The sequence below is a fragment of the Neoarius graeffei genome, chromosome 21 (genome assembly GCF_027579695.1).
Source record: "Neoarius graeffei isolate fNeoGra1 chromosome 21, fNeoGra1.pri, whole genome shotgun sequence".
Taxonomy (NCBI): Eukaryota; Metazoa; Chordata; class Actinopteri; order Siluriformes; family Ariidae; genus Neoarius; species Neoarius graeffei.
The window spans coordinates 20,536,740-20,556,697 of NC_083589.1; the positions used below are offsets into that span (position 1 = coordinate 20,536,740).

The 19,958-nt window shown below is 41.3% G+C and overlaps 1 protein-coding gene across 1 annotated transcript in view; it reads left to right on the forward strand.

Moving 5' to 3' along the window:
• LOC132869568 (glutamate receptor ionotropic, kainate 2) overlaps nt 1–19,958 on the forward strand; it is a 219,363-nt gene that overhangs the window by 100,421 nt on the left and 98,984 nt on the right. The window contains exon 6 of the mRNA XM_060902809.1: nt 3,076–3,249. Coding sequence (XP_060758792.1) covers nt 3,076–3,249 — 174 coding nt within the window. The remainder of the gene's footprint in view (nt 1–3,075; nt 3,250–19,958) is intronic.

The following is a 19,958-nucleotide window of genomic DNA, read 5'->3' on the forward strand; positions in this document are numbered from 1 at the left end:
AAAAATCTGTAGAGGTGTAAATAATCTGGAACACAGGCATGATCTGACACAAATTAATTACCGGCCCTGTGTCTGTCTGTGCTGTGTACTTGAAGGCTCTCCAGCTCTTTTTCTCTGTAAAACATGGCCGTCCTTGACGGACGTTCAGTAATTGTGCCAGCTATCCCAGGTTGCCAGACTACATTCTCACACATTTTTCCTCTCAGTACAAACACAGTACAGTATGCACACACACTCACTCACACTCTCTCTCTCTCTCTCTCTCTCTCTCTCTCTCTCTCTCTCTCTCTCTCTCTCTCTCATACTATATACTGTAGATAAAACGATCCCCTTTGTGGTCAGAGTAGAAGTAAATCACCATAAAAAGTCTATACATTGATCTATCTATAATTATATTGCATTATATTGTAGAGCACCATAGCTAACATTGCTTTTAAGTGGTTAAAGTTACGTATATAATAACATCACATCATTATATAGACAATATACAGCCCCAATTCCAAAAAGGTTGGGATACTCTGTAAACTGTAAATAAAAAAATAAAATGTGATAATTTGCAAATAATGGAAACCCTATATTTTATTGAAAATATTACAAAGTATCAAATATTGAAACTAAGAAATTTTATTTTATTTATTTATTTATTTAAAAAATATATGCTCATTTTGAATTTGATGTCAGGAGCACATTTCAAAAAAGTTGGGACAGGGGCATGTTTACCACTGTGTTGCATCAACAACAGTCTGTAAATGTTTGGGAACTGAGGAGAACAGTTGCTGTTGTTTTGAAAGAGAAGTGTTGTCCCACTCTTGCCTGATATACAGTTTCAGTTGCTCAATAGTCCGGGGTCTCCTTTGTTGTATTTTGTGCTTTATAATGTGCCAAATGTTTTAAGTGGGAGACAGGTCTGGACTGCAGGCAGGCCAGTTTAGTCAAGTCAAGTCAAGTTTATTTTTTATAGCATTTTAACAATAAACATTGTCGCAAAGCAGCTTTGCAGAAAATTAAAGACTTTAAACATGAGCTAATTTTATCCCTAATCCATACTCAATGAGCAAGTTTGTGGCAACAGTGGCAAGGAAAAACTCCCTCAGATGACATGAGGAAGAAATCTCAAGAGGAACTAGACTCAAAAGGGAACCTATCCTCATTTGGGTGAGAACAGACAACGTGCTTATAAATGACTTGCTTCTATATATGTCTGATATAGTCACAAAGTATAACTGTGTAGCCAGGAAATTCATTATAGTTTTAACATGAAGTCTGTTTTGTTGAAGTTATAAACTGTTCATTGATGGGAACTTGAGTACAAAACTGTTCCTGACAACTGCAGTCCTAAGTTTAGCAAGTTAACTGTAGTCCTCAGTCATAAAAGCATTACTGTAAGTGTCCAGAGCCATCTTTCAAGTGCGATTTTTGACTGTCCATATGGGGCTATCCTCCACAGGAGCAACGTGATAAGACTCCAGCCAGATGTAAGGCATCAGGATGGATCAGACAGGTCCGAGGAGCAGAAGAGGTCAGCATCTCGGTCTCTGGATTGACATGTAACTCAGAAGGACAAACAGAATTGGGGGGGGGGGAGAGATTTAGCACATGGGCTCTTTTTTACTACGGAACCATACAGTTTTAATATGTACAGAAAGTGGTTTGGCTTTGTCTTGCTGAAGGAAGGCCTACCCTGGAAAGCATATTGCTCTGAAACATGCATATATCATTTAGTATTCACGATATCTTCCCAGATGTACAAGCTACCCATGTCATGCGCACTAATGCATCCTCATACTATCTCAGATGCTGGCTTTTGAACTGTGCACTGATAACAAGTTGTATGGTCCCTCTCCTCTTTAGCCTGGAGGATGTAGTGTCCATGATTTTTAAAAAGAATTTCTAATTTTGATTTGTCAGACCTCGGGATAATTTTCCACTTTGCCTCAGTCCATCGTAAAAGAGCTCCAGCCCAGAGAAGGTAGTGGTTTTTCTGGATATTGTTTATATATGGTTTTAACTTGCATTTGTGGATGCAGTAATTAACTGTTTTCAGAGACACTGGTTTTCTGAAGTGTTTCTGAGCCCATACAGTGATTTCCACTACAACTGGGAGGAGACCTCGGGTGTCTGTTTTTAATGCAGTGTCACCTGAGGGTCTGAAGATTACAGGTATCCAATGTCAGTTTTCAGGGCTCTTGCATACAGAGATGATATCCATCCATCCATCCATCCATCCATCCATCCATCCATCCATCCATCCATCCATCCATCTTCTTCCACTTATCCAAAGTTGGGTCATGGTGGTAGCAGGCTAAGCAGGATATTCCAGGCAGCCCTCTCCCCAGCAATGCTTTCCATTTCTTCCTGGGGGATCCCAAGATGCTCCCAGGCTAGATGCAATATATAATCTCTCCAGCGTGTTCTAGGTCTACCCCGAGGTCTCCTCCCAGTTGGACGTACCTGGAAAACCTCCAAAGGAAGGTGCCCAGGCCATAGATATGAGCCCCAAATTCTTTGCAATTTTAGATTGAGGAATGTTATTCTTAAATTGTTGCACTATTTGCCCACGCAGTCTTTCATAGAGCAGTGAACCCCTCCCCATCATTACTTTTAAGAGACTCAGCCTCTCTGGGATGCTCTTTTTATACCCAATCATGTTACTGACCTGTTGCCAATTAACCAAATTAAGGTTTTTTTTTTAGCATTACACAACTTTTTCAGTCTTTTGTTGCCCCTGTCCCAACTTTTCTGATCAAATTCAAAATGAGCATATATTTTCAATAAAACAATAACATTTCTCAGTTTCAAAATTTGACATATTGTCTTTGAACTATTTTCAATGAAATATAGGGTTTCCATGATTTGCAAATCTTCACATTCTGTTTGTTTTTATATTTTACACAGTGTCCCAACTTTTTTTGGAATTGGGGGTGTATTTTAATTAATATAATGCATTGTACTGTTGTCTATTATGGTGTAATTATTTTTTATATTAAATATTGAACAGCATTACTGTTTAGTTGATATTAATGCAGTAAAAACAAATATTTGGATTTATATTCTAATAATCTCATGATATCCTAGGATTTGTTTGCATTAGACATGGAGCCCTATCGCTACAGCGGGGTGAACATGACTGGTTTTCGGATCCTAAATACGGAGAGTGCTCAGGTGTCTTCAATAATAGAAAAATGGTCCATGGAAAGACTACAGGCCCCTCCAAAGCCTGACTCAGGACTGTTGGATGGATTCATGACGGTGAGACACAGAGAACAAAAATACTCTTATGTATCCTGTCACTTTATGTTGTATTTACAGCTTAATCAATAATGTATTAAACCACAGCGTGTACTATATCACAGGCTACTGGTGTGAAGTAAAAACAAACAAACAAATAAATAAATGATTGTTTTAAGAGTAGATGGCTTTTTCACAGTAAATAGGGACTCAAGCAACAGGGAACAAATGCATGCTTAATTTAGCTGCATTCACACAGATGACACACTGTCTCTACAGGTAGCTGATGTTGGAGCCAAGGTCATCACATGATGTGAGACATAATGACCATTTATCATTTTTGCCATTCAGTCTTGTGTTCTATAAAGAGACTTCAGAGAGAGAGAGAGAGAGAGGCTTTTTAGGCCATCTTCTTAATAAGAGGGTGTAAAGATGATTTGAATGGAAAGCTGCTAAAAGTAGATATTGTTCCAGAAATATTCAAGTTCATGGTCCTTATTTACAAGATAACGTGTCTTAAGAAACTGATTTTGGTAAACCCTAAAATATCAATGCAATCTGTATGCAGTTTCCTCACTTTTTATTGTCATCCCACCCATTACTAATATACAGTGTATATAGACAGTAGGATACACTGTGCCTACTGGACTGTGGGCAACATAGAGAACAATTCAATTCACTCAACATAATACAATAAATACATACATATTAAATGTATGCAAGTACAACCCCAATTCCAAAAAAGTTGGGACAAAGTCTCATCTCATTCTCATTATCTGTAACTGCTTTATCCTGTTCTACAGGGTCGCAGGCAAGCTGGAGCCTATCCCAGCTGACTACGGGCGAAAGGCGGGGTACACCCTGGACAAGTCGCCAGGTCATCACAGGGCTGACACATAGACACAGACAACCATTCACACCTACGGTCAATTTAGAGTCACCAGTTAACCTAACCTGCATGTCTTTGGACTGTGGGGGAAACTGGAGCACCCGGAGGAAACCCACGCGGACACGGGGAGAACATGCAAACTCCACACAGAAAGGCCCTCGCCGGCCACGGGGCTCGAACCCGGACCTTCTTGCTGTGAGGCGACAGCGCTAACCACTACACCACCGTGCCGCTGTTGGGACAAAGTACAAATTGTAAATAAAAATGGAATGCAATAATTTACAAATCTCAAAAACTGATATTGTATTCACAATAGAACATAGACAACATATCAAATGTCGAAAGTGAGACATTTTGAAATTTCATGCCAAATATTGGCTCATTTGAAATTTCATGACAGCAACACATCTCAAAAAAGTTGGGACAGGGGCAGTAAGAGGCTGGAAAAGTTAAAGGTACAAAAAAGGAACAGCTGGAGGACCAAATTGCAACTCATTAGGTCAATTGGCAATAGGTCATTAACATGACTGGGTATAAAAAGAGCATCTTGGAGTGGCAGCGGCTCTCGGAAATAAAGATGGGAAGAGGATCACCAATCCCCCTAATTCTGCACCAATAAATAGTGGAGCAATATCAGAAAGGAGTTCAACAGTGTAAAATTGCAAAGAGTTTGAACATGTCATCATCTACAGTGCATAATATCATCAAAAGATTCAGAGAATCTGGAAGAACCTCTGTGCGTAAGGGTCAAGGCCAGAAAACCATACTGGGTGCCCATGATCTTCGGGCCCTTAGATGGCACTGCATCACATACAGGCATGCTTCTGTATTGGAAATCACAAAATGGGCTCAGGAATATTTCCAGAGAACATTATCTGTGAACACAATTCACTGTGCCATCCGCCGTTGCCAGCTAAAACTCTATAGTTCAAAGAAGAAGCCGTATCTAAACATGATCCAGAAGCGCAGACGTCTTCTCTGGGCCAAGGCTCATTTAAAATGGACTGTGGCAAAGTGGAAAACTGTTCTTTGGTCAGACAAATCAAAATTTGAAGTTCTTTATGGAAATCAGGGACGCCATGTCGTTCGGACTAAAGAGGAGAAGGACGACCCAAGTTGTTATCAGCGCTCAGTTCAGAAGCCTGCATCTCTGATGGTATGGGGTTGCATTAGTGCGTGTGGCATGGGCAGCTTATACATCTGGAAAGACACCATCAATGCTAACAGGTATATTCAGGTTCTAGAGCAACATATGCTCCCATCCTGACGACATCTCTTTCAGGGAAGACCTTGCATTTTCCAACATGACAATGCCAAACCACATACTGCATCAATTACAGCATCATGGCTGCGTAGAAGAAGGGTCCGGGTACTGAACTGGCCAGCCTGCAGTCCAGATATTTCACCTATAGAAAACATTTGGTGCATCATAAAACGGAAGATACGACAAAAAAGACCTAAGACAGTTGAGCAACTAGAATCCTACATTAGACAAGAATGGGTTAACATTCCTATCCCTAAACTTGAGCAACTTGTCTCCTCAGTCCCCAGACGTTTACAGACTGTTGTAAAGAGAAAAGGGGATGTCTCACAGTGGTAAACATGGCCTTGTCCCAACTTTTTTGAGATGTGTTGTTGTCATGAAATTTAAAATCATCTAATTTTTCTCTTTAAATGATACATTTTCTCAGTTTAAACATTTGATATGTCATCTATGTTCTGTTCTGAATAAAATATGGAATTTTGAAACTTCCACATCATTGCATTCCGTTTTTTATTTACAATTTCTACTTTGTCCCAACTTTTTTGGAATCGGGGTTGTATAAGGTAATATAGGTAAGTAACCACACAGTACACACTTACTACACAGAACAGCAGCAGAATCAGAATTTTGATTGTAGCATTATTTTATTGAGGGCATCATGGTGGTGCAATGATTAGCACTGTCACCTCATAGCAGAAACATTCTAGGCTCAAACATTGTGGTCGACTGGGGCCTTTCTGTGTGGAGGTTGCATGTTCTCCTCGTGCCTGCGTGGATTTCTTCCAGGTGCTCTGGTTTCCTCCCACAGTCCAAAGATAAGCGGATTAGGTCAACTGGCTACTCTAAATTACCCATAGACCCCTTGTGCGTGATGTCACGAATCACATGATAATTTCTCCTGGGGGACAACCAGACAGTGTCTTTCCTGTAAGCAAGGCTTAATCTGTCTTCAATATGGTTCATTTTTGTGCTGTTTTTGGTCTCACAAGTGAGAAGAGAGAAGAAGAAGGGAAATTCATTTATAATGGATAAAAAAAAGAAATTATTGAAAGCTATTTATTTTTATGTATGTAGATATACAGTACCAATCAAAAGTTTGGACACACCTATTCATTCATAGGTTTTTCTATATTTTGAATATTTTCTACATTGTAGAACAACACTGAAGACACCAAAACTAACATATGGAACATATATGGAATTATGTGGTCAACAAAAAAGTGTTTAAAAGAAAAAAAATATGTTTCATATTTTAGATTCTTCAAAGTAGCCATTGTTTACCTTGACGCTTTGCACACTATTGGCAGCTTAACCAGCCTCATGAGGTAGTAACCTGGAATGTTCTTCAATTAACAGCTGTGCCTCGTCAAAAGTTAATGAGTGGGATTTCTTGCCTTCTAACTGCGTTTGAGATCAAACCGTAAATAGTAAATAATAAAAATACAGTAAATAGCCCTATTCCACATTTGTAGTAATCCATATTATGTCAAGAACTGCTCAACTACAGTAAGTAAAGAGAAACGACAGTCCATCATTACTTTAAGTAGGGTTCTAACTAGGACTTTTCAGTGTATTGGGCTGATACGCAATGTTTCCTTACCACTATGCCCACAATATTGCCAATACGGCTGTAAAAGTTGCCGCTACATTAATAAAAAGACTTGTTAATCTTGAAAATGTGGTCTTTTGTTTAATTTTCTCTTGTTATTCCCATGCAGCAGTGATAGCGTGCCACCATGCGAATGTTCTACATTCGGACATGCTCCACTGCATAGCTGCTTGAGCTACGTGGAGATTGTCACTGACATGCTAGTTGTTATGCATTGTCATGCTAGTTCGGTTTACCTCTGTAGCGAAGCAGGAGAACAGTCACCTTATCCTGCCTTGAACCCAGGTTTATAGGATGCCAAACCTGCACCTTGACCACAACACTAAAGAGCCAGGCTTGTTGGTATGGCAGTCAGAGCACATAAGCCACAGTTCTTTTGGTGATCAGCAAAACAATAAATTAATCTGGAATTTGAAGAGATCAGGAAGTGCGGTACCGGCACCATCTACACCCATCCATTTTTATGATGGTCTTTGGTATGACCTGACCGTGAGTAGAACTCCCGATCTCCCGATCGAGAGGCGGACACACAACCACTAAGCCAACTCACAGTATGTTATGTAATAATGTATATAAAAACTCCTGAAAACTGCTAACTTCACATATAATAGCATTAATCAGCAAACACATTTATGCTCACACATACTGCATACAAAACCATTTGCATAGAGATGCCTCTCGATTCGTAAAATAGAATGAATCAAAATAGAATCTTACAAGATTAACAAATAGGATATTCAATAATGGCAGCACGGTGGTGTAGTGGTTAGCACTGTCACCTCCCAGCAAGAAGGTCCTGGGTTTGAGCCTAGCAGTGCATGAGGGCCTTTCTATGTGGAGTTTGCATGTTCTCCCTGTGTCTGCGTGAGTTTCTTCCGGGTGCTCTGGTTTCCCTCACAGTCCAAAGACATGCATGTTAGGTTAATTGGTGGCTCTAAATTGACTGAGTGTGAATGGTTGTTTGTCTCTGTGTGTCAGCCCTGCGATGATCTGGCGACTTGTCCAGGGTGTACCCCACCTCTCACCCATAGTCAGCTGGGATAGGTTCCAGCTTGCCTGCGACCCTGCACAGGATAAGCAGCTACAGATAATGGATGGATGAATATTCAATAATTTAATAGGCCAGTAATTATAATCTATGATATGTATATAACAAAACTGCTAAATTTGCAAATGGTATTGTTTAACAATTACTGTAGGTAATATATTTCAAATGCAATCTCCTTCATATGAATGTTTGCACTTTGATCTGACACCATGACTTAAAAAATAAATATATACATAGGTAGAAAAACTGCTAAATAAACATACAGCAACAAGTGTCTAATAATATTCTAAATCAGTTGACACTGTACAGAAATTTGCAATAAAGCTGTTTACTTCACCTGTAATACCATTATTTCCACAAACACATTTGCACTATGCTTACATATACTGCACACAATTGAGTTTAGAAGACCTTCCAATGCCACTTGAAAATAGAACCAATATATTACTTTCAATTGTCATTATAAGCCACATGTATAAAAAACCTGAAACATCTTCACTGTGTATTGTTCAGTAGTCACTATAGTTATTATATTTAACCTGTATTTCAAGTCCATCTTGTTTTCCTTAAATATGCAGTATATTTATTATGATAAAATACTACACTCTCCTCCCCCACCCCCGAAATAGCCATAATGTCTACACCATAGCGATGTCATGCATAGTCTAAGATAGCTGCTATGATGTTTTATATTAGCTGACTTTGAAAAGTGAAGAGGGAACACTTGTAAAATGTTGTCAGAATCAAAAGCACTAAAATAAGTGCTGCCGGGCGAGGTTTGTTTTGTATGGCAACACTTGTATATAAATTGAGTTGTTGTTCAGGCTTTTTGGACTTGTACCATTTTTACTGTTAGAACTTTGACTTTGTACATGTACAATTGATTGACAGAACATTGAATTACATTCGATCAGAATCAGCATTCAATATTGGTAAGTTACTCCCCTGTTCTTAACTTTTTGTAAAATTTATAATTGTTTCATTGAATGTATATGCATAATAATAATAATAATAATAAGAAGAAGAAGAAGAAGAATGGCTGTCTTTTTTCTTGATATATCAGATATATTCCATTCAGCTACTTGTCTTCGACTCGTTCAATATCATGCTAGCTGAATGGAATATATCTGATATACCACTCAAAGCCAGCCAATATTATTTAAATATTAATTATAATAAGTCTTCAATCAAAAGCAATCACAGCAACTTTTGGCAAATAAAATCTCATTAAAATTACCAAAAAAGAGTGACTTTCAGGGAGGCCTGCAAGTGCCAGGAAAAACACTAGAATGCATCTCTGAACATGTACACAGCAAAATCCCCAGTGTTGAATTAACACCCAGAGTGTTGATTTAACACACTACTGTGTTTATATAGGTCCAATTGGACCCAGATTAACTCTGAAAGTGTTAATTCAACACTGATGAATTTGCTGTGTAGAACCTGTGAGCTTTCAGGGGCCTAAGGTGGCCCCCGAACCCCCAGCTGTTATGACTGGTGCCACTATGCCGATATTTTGTTAGAACCCCGTTTAAGACATGAAATGCCTTTCTATTCATAAAAATAAAGACAGACATTGAATCAGAAGGTGTGTCCAAACTTTTGACTGGTACTGTACATAGAGTTATTCAATGATTTTAGAATCATTGTCTGAGCATCAAAAGAAAGTTGTGCAAGAGAGAACGCAAACTTGGGATAGGTGATTAGTCCTTATGAAGAAATTTAACTGAGAATGCTATTAATTTCTATTGAACTATTTGTATTTATATTTCTTAATGGATTTAGATGGATTTCAATGGTATGTATGAGCCAGTTGCAGGGATACTGATGAAATTGTACAGGTTGAGATGTTAGTGAAAGTGGAGAAGTATAAGTTGTAAGAAGTACCAGTACAACTGTACCTCTATAATCCTCGTAATAGTAGAGAAACAATGCACCACTGTCAGTTTATGCATCTTGTATAATAATATTATAGTATTATACAAGAATACAGTGTAATATTATACAGGGTGCAAAAATTAATAATACAAAATCATAATGAATCATTGTATTCTATTTCACAACGACTGTAATAGGACCTAGAGGCAAGTGAGTACTTGAAGAGGGAGTTCTATATAATTTAATTCTTGGATGGATAACAATGCATGGCAGGCTTTATATGTCCAAAGGTTTGAGCAGGATGGTAATAAAATGTTTCATTAAAGAGCTGTGTTTATGACTTACCGAGAGATACATTTCTCACTCTAACACTGCCTTTCTACTGACTCTGTTTGTAGCCATCCTTGATTTCCTCAAATTAGTTTAAAAAAATCAATGTCCTAAGGCTTAATTTGTAACAGAGTGTTTTTCTAAATTCAGTATTGGTCTGTATTTTTCCTTGTAATCTAATATTGTGTGAGAAATCTAAATTCACTGATGAAAATTGAGAAAAATAAACCATATGGCTTTAAATTGCCATATGGTACACTATGGAGAATTAGAGCCTGCTACAAACACAGATCTCTTTGAGTGATCTAAAGAGAGATAGGGTTAATGCTGACAGCTATGGAGTATAAACATTATGACACCCGAGTATGTGAATAAGAAGACAGATTCACTTTCATATCTGACATGTTCAGAGAAAGACAAATGAATTCTTAGTTTTAGCTAAGTTTTGCTGGTTTTATCCTATTTTGCTGTGCACTGTCTGAAACCACAGACCTTTGCCTTCGCCTTTACCATGACATATGCACACATGTACACGCACACACGCACGCACGCATGCACACACACGCAGAGAGAGAGAGAAAGACACACACACAGACAAACAGACAGACAGTCCTGACAATCATTTCTATAGAGGTTGTTACCAGAGATGTGGGGTTGCTGTGGAAACAGTACCTGGTGCAGCGACCTGGTGGAGCTCCTTTGCAGCAATTTCAGCCCATCCATCAGTGCAATGATTTATTGCTGTCTAGAAGCTCCCTGCATGAGGGGAGAGAGAAAGACCTATTACAAAAGAGACAGAGAGAGAGACTGAGAAACAACTGTATTTGACCAAGACAGGTGTCTCTAATTCAGCCATAGAAAATGATGCACAAATGGGCTGAAATCATTTGTGCAACAAAAGTTTCATCAAAAATTGTCCATCATGTGAAAATTCCCATGGTGCTACTGAAATGCTTCTGCTTAGCAGTTGTTTTGTGCTGTTGTGTAGACACAAATCTTATCTCAGACCTCTGTTTTGGTCTTCAATAAAAATGCAATAAAGTACTTTATTTGTGTTATGTACAATGGAGTTGGGAAAAGCATGCACTAATAAAAACCATTAAAGATTATAGGAACAATTTTCAAACTTAGAGATTATGTAAACCATATTAAGAAACACTTAAATGCTTTTTTATAGTGATTACATTAGAATTGCAACTTCTTTGGAGGTAGTGGAAAATGTCAAGGGAAAAAGGGAAAAATCAATCAAAGAAAAAAGGCAAGATACACTAACTGGAAAAATATGTGAACCATCACACCCATATGTGGTGAACCCATCACACCTATACTTCATCAAACTGTTGCCACAAAGTTGGAAGCTGTAATGATCTCTGGGATAATTTGGTTTTCCTGTTTTGTGTTGGCTCCTCTCACCTACTCACCTGAGGCCTGTCTTACCTGGTTCAGCTGCTATATAAGATCAGTTTGGCAGATACCAGAGAGAGAGAGGGGAAGGGACAGGTGGCAGCTGTCCTTTCTAGGTCTTCTTGGTTTGTGTTTTTTTTTTTGCATTATTATTATTATTATTAATAATAATGGCGGCACGGTGGTGTAGTGGTTAGCGCTATCGCCTCACAGCAAGAAGGTCCGGGTTCGAGCCCCGCGGCTGGCGAGGGCCTTTCTGTGTGGAGTTTGCATGTTCTCCCCGTGTCCGCGTGGGTTTCCTCCGGGTGCTCCGGTTTCCCCCACAGTCCAAAGACATGCAGGTTAGGTTAACTGGTGACTCTAAATTGATTGTAGGTGTGAGTGTGAATGGTTGTCTGTGTCTATGTGTCAGCCCTGTGATGACCTGGCGACTTGTCCAGGGTGTGTACCCTGCCTTTCGCCCGTAGTCAGCTGGGATAGGCTCCAGCTTGCCTGCGACCCTGTAGAAGGATAAAGCGGCTAGAGATAATGAGATGAGATAATAATAATAATTTATTTTTAACAGGGCACCACACCTTGTGTTCCATTCATCCAGACACTTTCCTTACACTATTGATTACTGACTATCCATACTTGTCAGGTATGAGGTATGCAGATGTATGTGTAGAAGTATATTTATTTACAAAGGTAAAGATATATACAAGCATGAAAACAGACACAGGCAAACAATCCAAATTGGCAGGCTAAATCCAAATCGTGAAACAAGTAACTATGTGTGTGTCTAAGCAGTGCTCCTTATTTCAGAGCAAATATTGCTCCTCAATCAGGTGCAGGCGCATGTTGTTAATGGCGCGTGTGCGAGAGGTCACTCAACACGTGCACAGTCTGGAATGTGCCAGAGAGTTCTTCAGGTGAGCGTGCCAAAGCGTGCCGGACTGACAGAGCCCCCCCCCAAAGAGCTCCCTCTGGGACTGAAAATCCATCCCTCTTGGCTCCAGTGGGGGCTCAGGCTCAGGACAAGACTTGGACTCCTGACTTGCACTGGTGTTAGGCTCTGGAGATGACTTGAGCTCTGGGCTGGACTCAGGCTCCAGCTCAGGTGAAGACTCAGGCTTGAGCTCTGGATCTGGCTCGGACTCAGGGTTGGTAGTGTGCTCGAGCTCTGGGCTGGACTCGAGCTCTGGAGATAACTCTGGTTCTGGACCGGACTTGGGCTTGAGCTGTGGAGAAGACTCGGGCTTGAGCTGTGGCGATGACTCCGGTTCTGGGCTGGATTCAGGCTCAGGAAATGACTTGGGCTCTGGGCAGGAAGCATGCTCAGACTCTGGACTTCACTTGGACCCTGGACTTGACTCAGATCCAGGACTGGACTGTAGTTCGAACTCTGGACTTGACTTGGACACTGGACTTGACTTTAGTTTGAACACTGGACTTGACTTGGACTCTTGACTGGACTCTGGCATGGGGTCAAGCTCTGTCAGCTCATGGCTTCGGTCCTGGTTAGGACCTGGCGGCGGGACGACACCACCTTCATGTCCAGGCGGTGGCAGGATGACACCTTCATTATCAGCTGAGGCAGCTCCATCGTCCTTGGACACTGGTTCTGGAACAGGCTCAGGTTCTGGCATTGGCTCAGACTCTGGTGCTGGCACTGGTTCTGGAACAGATGCTGGCACTGACTCCGACTCTGGCACTGGCTCTGGAATAGGCATGGGCTCTGACTCTGACTCCGACTCTGGCATTGGTTCTGGAGCAGACACTGGTGCTGACTCCGACTCTGGCGCTGGTTCTGGAGTAGACACTGGCGTGGGCTCTGACGTTGGCACTAGCACTGGAACTGATGCTGGCACTGACACTGGCTGGTGCTCTGGTTCAGATACTGGTTCTGATGCAGGCTTGGGTTCAAGTGTGGATTCAGGTTCAGGCACTCGTGCACATGCTGGTTCTGATGCAGGCTCTGGTTCAGGTGCTGGCTTTGAAGCAGACTGAAGAACCAGCTCTGGAATGACAGCCTCCTCTGCTGTCTCTGCAAAAGCCACTGAAGGGAGCTCTGGAGCAACGGCCTCCTCTGCTGCTGCTGTGTCAGCCTCAGGCATGACAGCCTCCTCCCAAAAAATTTCATGGCGGTCCTCCTTTTCCAAAGATTCATAGATGGACCTCAGCATGGCAAAAAAGGTCTGTGAGCTCTGGAGGCATGGATGCTCTACTCTGATCAGGTAATCCACCCATTGGCCTGCTTGTCCAGAAATAAACATGAGGATAAAACTTACCCAGATGGGTTCTGGTGGCTTGGGCGCTTAGAGGTCCTCATAGAAAAAGTCACACTGAAAACTGAATCCCCAAGGATGATATATTTCATAGTAGAGTGCTGGGGGACTCCAGTCAGAACTCAGCTGGAAATACGAGGCAAGGGGCTGAGACAGAGAAACCTGGAAGCGGTGTGGAATTGTGTGCTGAAATAACTCCGCTACATCCATGGTTTAGTGAAGTATTGTGTCAGGTATGAGGTAGGTGGATGTATGTACAGAAGTATATTTATTTGCAAAGGTGAAGATATATACAAGAGTGAAAACAGACACAGGCAAACAATCCAAATCAGCAGGCTAAATCCAAATCGTGAAACAGGCAAAGGGTCGGGCAAGGTGAAAACAGGATATCAGAGGCAGAGTGAAAATGGGAATGAGGAACAGAAACAACAATAAGGAAACCAGGAAATCAAACTCAGGTAGAAAGGCTCAGTAATGCGTACTGATGTAGCATAATAAAGACTATTCGTGCGTCTAAGCAGTCCTTATATAGGAGCACATATTGCTCCTCAATCAGGTGCAGGTGCGCATTGTTAACAGCGTGTGTGCGAGAAGTTGCTCGATGCGTGCACAGTCTGGAATGCACCAGAGACTTCTTCAGGTGAGTGTGCCAAAGCATGCCAGACTGACAATACTGACCCATTTGTTTTTTTTTTGTTTGCCTTTTACTCTTTCTTCAGTTTAAGTTTTGTTTATGTTTATTCCAATAAATCCTTGAGTTTTCTAATTTAAAGATGTGTGTCCTCCTCTTTTGTTACAGTTTTGAGCCAGGTCATAACAGAGGTACAAAACTGTATAGAATGTCTCTGTAGATTAGATAAAACTTTATTGATCCCTTTGGAAGGGTTCCCTCAGGGAAATTAAGAAAAAGAAGTCTCCCCTTTTATTTTTGCTGTGACCTGTATGCTGTAGCTTTACAATTTCCCTTCACTGGAACTAAGAGGTCCAAACCTGTTCCAGCATCACAATGATCCTGTGAGCTCCATGAAGACATGGTGTGTTGGTTGGAGTGGAAGAACTCAAGTGTCCTGCACAGAGCCCTGACCTCAACCCCATTGAACACCTTTGGGATGAACTGGAACACTGACTGCACCCCAGACCTCCTCAATCAACATCAGTGCCTGATCTCACTAATGCTCTTGCAGCTGAATGATCCCAAATCCCCACAGCCACACCCCAAAATCGAGTGGAAAGCCATCCCAGAAGAATGGATATTATTATAAGGGCTGTTTCACAATCAGGGTATACACTGCAAAAAGCTGAAAACTGAATTTGAGAAGAAAATTCCTTAATACGAGTGCAATTATTTTACTCCATGGACAGATAACTTTACTTGAGAAGACATCTTGGAATAAGTTGGTTGCAATCTAGAACTACAACCCCGATTCCAAAAAAGTTGGGACAAAGTACAAATTGTAAATAAAAACGGAATGCAATGATGTGGAAGTTGCAAAATTCCATATTTTATTCAGAATAGAACATAGACAACATATCAAATGTTTAAACTGAGAAAATGTATCATTTAAAGAGAAAAATTAGGTGATTTTAAATTTCATGACAACAACACATCTCAACAAAGTTGGGACAAGGCCATGTTTACCACTGTGAGACATCCCCTTTTCTCTTTACAACAGTCTGTAAACGTCTGGGGACCGAGGAGACAAGTTGCTCAAGTTTAGGGATAGGAATATTAACCCATTCTTGTCTAATGTAGGATTCTAGTTGCTCAACTGTCTTAGGTCTTTTTTGTCATATCTTCCGTTTTATGATGTGCCAAATGTTTACTATGGGTGAAAGATCTGGACTGCAGGCTGGCCAGTTCAGTACCCGGACCCTTCTTCTACGCAGCCATGATGCTGTAATTGATGCAGTATGTGGTTTGGCATTGTCTCATCTCATCTCATCATCTCTAGCCGCTTTATCCTGTTCTACAGGGTCGCAGGCAAGCTGGAGCCTATCCCAGCTGACTACAGGCGAAAGGCGGGGTACACCCTGGACAAGTCGCCAGGTCATCACAGGGCTGACACATAGACACAGACAACCATTCACACTCACATTCACACCTACGGTCAATTTAGAGTCACCAGTTAACCTAACCTGCATGTCTTTGGACTGTGGGGGAAACCGGAGCACCCGGAGGAAACCCACGCGGACACGGGGAGAACAGGTTTGGCATTGTCATGTTGGAAAATGCAAGGTCTTCCCTGAAAGAGATGTCGTCTGGATGGGAGCATATGTTGCTCTAGAACCTGGATATACCTTTCAGCATTGATGGTGTCTTTCCAGATGTGTAAGCTGCCCATGCCATACGCAATAATGCAACCCCATACCATCAGAGATGCAGGCTTCTGAACTGAGCGCTGATAACAACTTGGGTCGTCCTTCTCCTCTTTATTCCGAATGACACGGCGTCCCTGATTTCCATAAAGAACTTCAAATTTTGACCACAGAGCAGTTTTCCACTTTGCCACAGTCCATTTTAAATCAGCCTTGGCCCAGAGAAGATGTCTGTGCTTCTGGATCATGTTTAGATATGGCTTCTTCTTTGAACTATAGAGTTTTAGCTGGCAACGGCGGATGGCACGGTGACTTGTGTTCACAGATAATGTTCTCTGGAAATATTCCTGAGCCCATTTTGTGATTTCCAATACAGAAGCATGCCTGTATGTGATGCAGTGCCGTCTAAGGGCCCCTGCATGCTCTTGCGACAAGGCTTTCGCAGATAGCTTTTCGCAGACAGTTGTAATTTATCATGGAGCGGGGAGTAATAGGCGTATGCGATGTTATTCACCGCCACAACGCAAGGGGGCGCGAAGTTGCGAAATCGCTAGGAGTAGCTGGTGGGTGTGGTCAGTGGAGTGTTTATCCTCTGGTTACTTATAATGACTAGAACTGGAGTCGTATAGATGTATGTACTTCCTCACTTCCTCGATCAACTGCTCTTCGTGCTGCTCCATCTTCGCTCATGTTTTTAAAAATGGTGGTAGTGAAAACAAAACAAACCGGGAAAATAGGGAAGCGGAAGTGCGTGTACAGCGGATGTAGAGTGGACCAATCAGAGCCCTCTTGTCTGCGACGCTGTCTGTGAGGCTTCTGCGGTGGTCACAATTTTTGCGAGGTGCGCGCAGAGCATCTGCGAAGGGGGGGGGGCTACGCAGACGCCATCTGCGACACCATCTGCGAGGACTGCGTTGTCAGCATAAATTGGCCTTAAGGGCCCGAAGATCACGGGCACCCAGTATGGTTTTCCGGCCTTGACCCTTATGCACAGAGATTCTTCCAGATTCTCTGAATCTTTTGATGATATTATGCACTGTAGATGATGATATGGTCAAACTCTTTGCAATTTTACACTGTCAAACTCCTTTCTGATATTGCTCCACTATTTTTCGATGCAGAATTAGGGGGATTGGTGATCCTCTTCATGGCGGCACGGTGGTGTAGTGGTTAGCGCTGTCGCCTCACAGCAAGAAGGTCTGGGTTCGAGCCCCGTGGCCGGCGAGGGCCTTTCTGTGTGGAGTTTGTATGTTCTCCCCGTGTCTGTGTGGGTTTCCTCCGGGTGCTCCGGTTTCCCCCACAGTCCAAAGACATGCAGGTTAGGTTAACTGGTGACTCTTAATTGACCGTAGGTGTGAATGTGAGTGTGAATGGTTGTCTGTGTCTATGTGTCAGCCCTGTGATGACCTGGCGACTTGTCCAGGGTGTACCCCGCCTTTCGCCCGTAGTCAGCTGGGATAGGCTCCAGCTTGCCTGCGACCCTGTAGAACAGGATAAAGCAGCTAGAGATAATGAGATGAGATAAGGTGATCCTCTTCCCATCTTTACTTCTGAGAGCCGCTGCCACTCCAAGATGCTCTTTTTATACCCAGTCATGTTAATGACCTATTGCCAATTGACCTAATGAGTTGCAATTTGGTCCTCCAGCTGTTCCTTTTTTGTACCTTTAACTTTTCCAGCCTCTTATTGCCCCGTCCCAACTTTTTTGAGATGTGTTGCTGTCATGAAATTTCAAATGAGCCAATATTTGGCAAGCAATTTCAAAATGTCTCACTTTCGACATTTGATATGTTGTCTTTGTTGTATTGTGATTACAATATCAGTTTTTGAGATTTGTAAATTATTGCATTCCGTTTTTATTTACAATTTGTACTTTGTCCCAACTTTTTTGGAATCGGGGTTGTAGTTTTTATAATCTCAGAGTTGGTGTCTTGTATTCTTCTAATAGGAAATGCTAGATCGTTTCGACTATCTCATTATCTCTAGCCGCTTTATCCTCTTGTACAGGGTCGCAGGCAAGCTGGAGCCTATCCCAGCTGACTATGGGTGAAAGGCAGGGTACACCCTGGACAAGTAGCCAGGTTATCACAGGACTGATACATAGACACAGACAACCATTCACACTCACACCTACGGTCAATTTAGAGTCACCAGTTAACCTAACCTGCATGTCTTTGGACTGTGGGGGAAACCGGAGCACCCGGAGGAAACCCACGCGGACACGGGGAGAACATGCAAACTCCGCACAGAAAGGCCCTCGCCGGCTACGGGGCTCGAACCCGGACCTTCTTGCTGTGAGGTGACAGCGGTAACCACTACACCACCGTGCCACCCCCGTTTCTACTATATTCAAGATATTCTAACTTGTTAAGATATCATATTTGCAGTATAGAAGAATACAAGACACCAACTCTGAGATTATTAAAGCTAGTTCTAGATTGTAACCAGCTTATTCCAAGATAAGTAAAAGTATCTGTCCATACAGCAAGGTAATTTCACTAGTATTAAGGAATGTTCTCTTCAAATTCAGTTTTCAGTTTTTTGCAGTGTACTTTTCAGGTCCACAATAGTCCCAAAATCAAACCTCAGTTTTTTTGTGTTTCTCTGCTGCCAAAAACAACAAAAGAGAAAAAAATTTTCTTAAAAAATCATTTACAACCTCATCATATGGTGAGTGTTTTATGGACAGGACATTTTTGATGGACACAGGATCCTGTCAGACGCACTTAGTTTACAAAAAAAAAAAAAGGAACTTCCACTTATACTTTAATTCATAATAGAAAGATATTTATGTCCCAAAATAAGACCTAGTTAGTGCTAAAAAAAAATGCCATTCTGAAGTTAACCAGTAAAGTCTATGTGTAATAATTAAGGTAGAGTAGAATTAAGTGAAATGACCACAAGGTCAAAACTGATTAATTTGCACACAGCATTACCAGTGAATAAATACCTATTGTTTAACTTTGAGGTTGTGTGTGTGTGTGTGTGTGTGTGTGTGTGTGTGTGTGTGTGTGTACCAGTACTAGCTTACTTTATGGAACTTAATGAATCCTCCACTGATGAAAGTGTAGTATGTATATCTCATAGGCCTCTGTCTACCATTAGATAGTGATATTGATTATAGGATCATTTTACAGCATGTCAGGGTTTATATACACATCAAATTTGTTGGAATTGTAGTTCAGTGAATATGGGAATGCAGCAAAATAACCTTAGATACAGAATTGTAGCATTGGCAAACTACACATTTCATATTTTTAGTGTGTGTGAGAGAGCGCGAGAAAGAGAGAGGAGATGACCATAAAACCAAAGGGCTTGGAGATAGAGATAAAAAGAAAGGCTTCTCTTTTGATCTCTCTCTCTCTCTCTCTCTCTCTCTCTCACACACACACACACACACACACACACACACACACACTGAAATGCATTCCCTAGTGCTAGAAGAGACGTTTGCAATTACTCCCTTTGGAACCAGAAGCAATCATTAGTTTTGTAATACATCTTCACACAGTGACAGCTGAACTGCATACACGTATGCACACACGCTCGTGTTCACACAAACTCACAGTTCTGTTAGTCTCTTTGCTCAGTGAATATGTCACATATTGTATGGCAATGGCATTAAATGTCTTTTCACCCCAAAGTCTCAAAGACATGGTTCAAATCATATGACCATAATCCTACACTAACTATGTCTAAGAAAAATGGAAATTTGTAGCAAAATT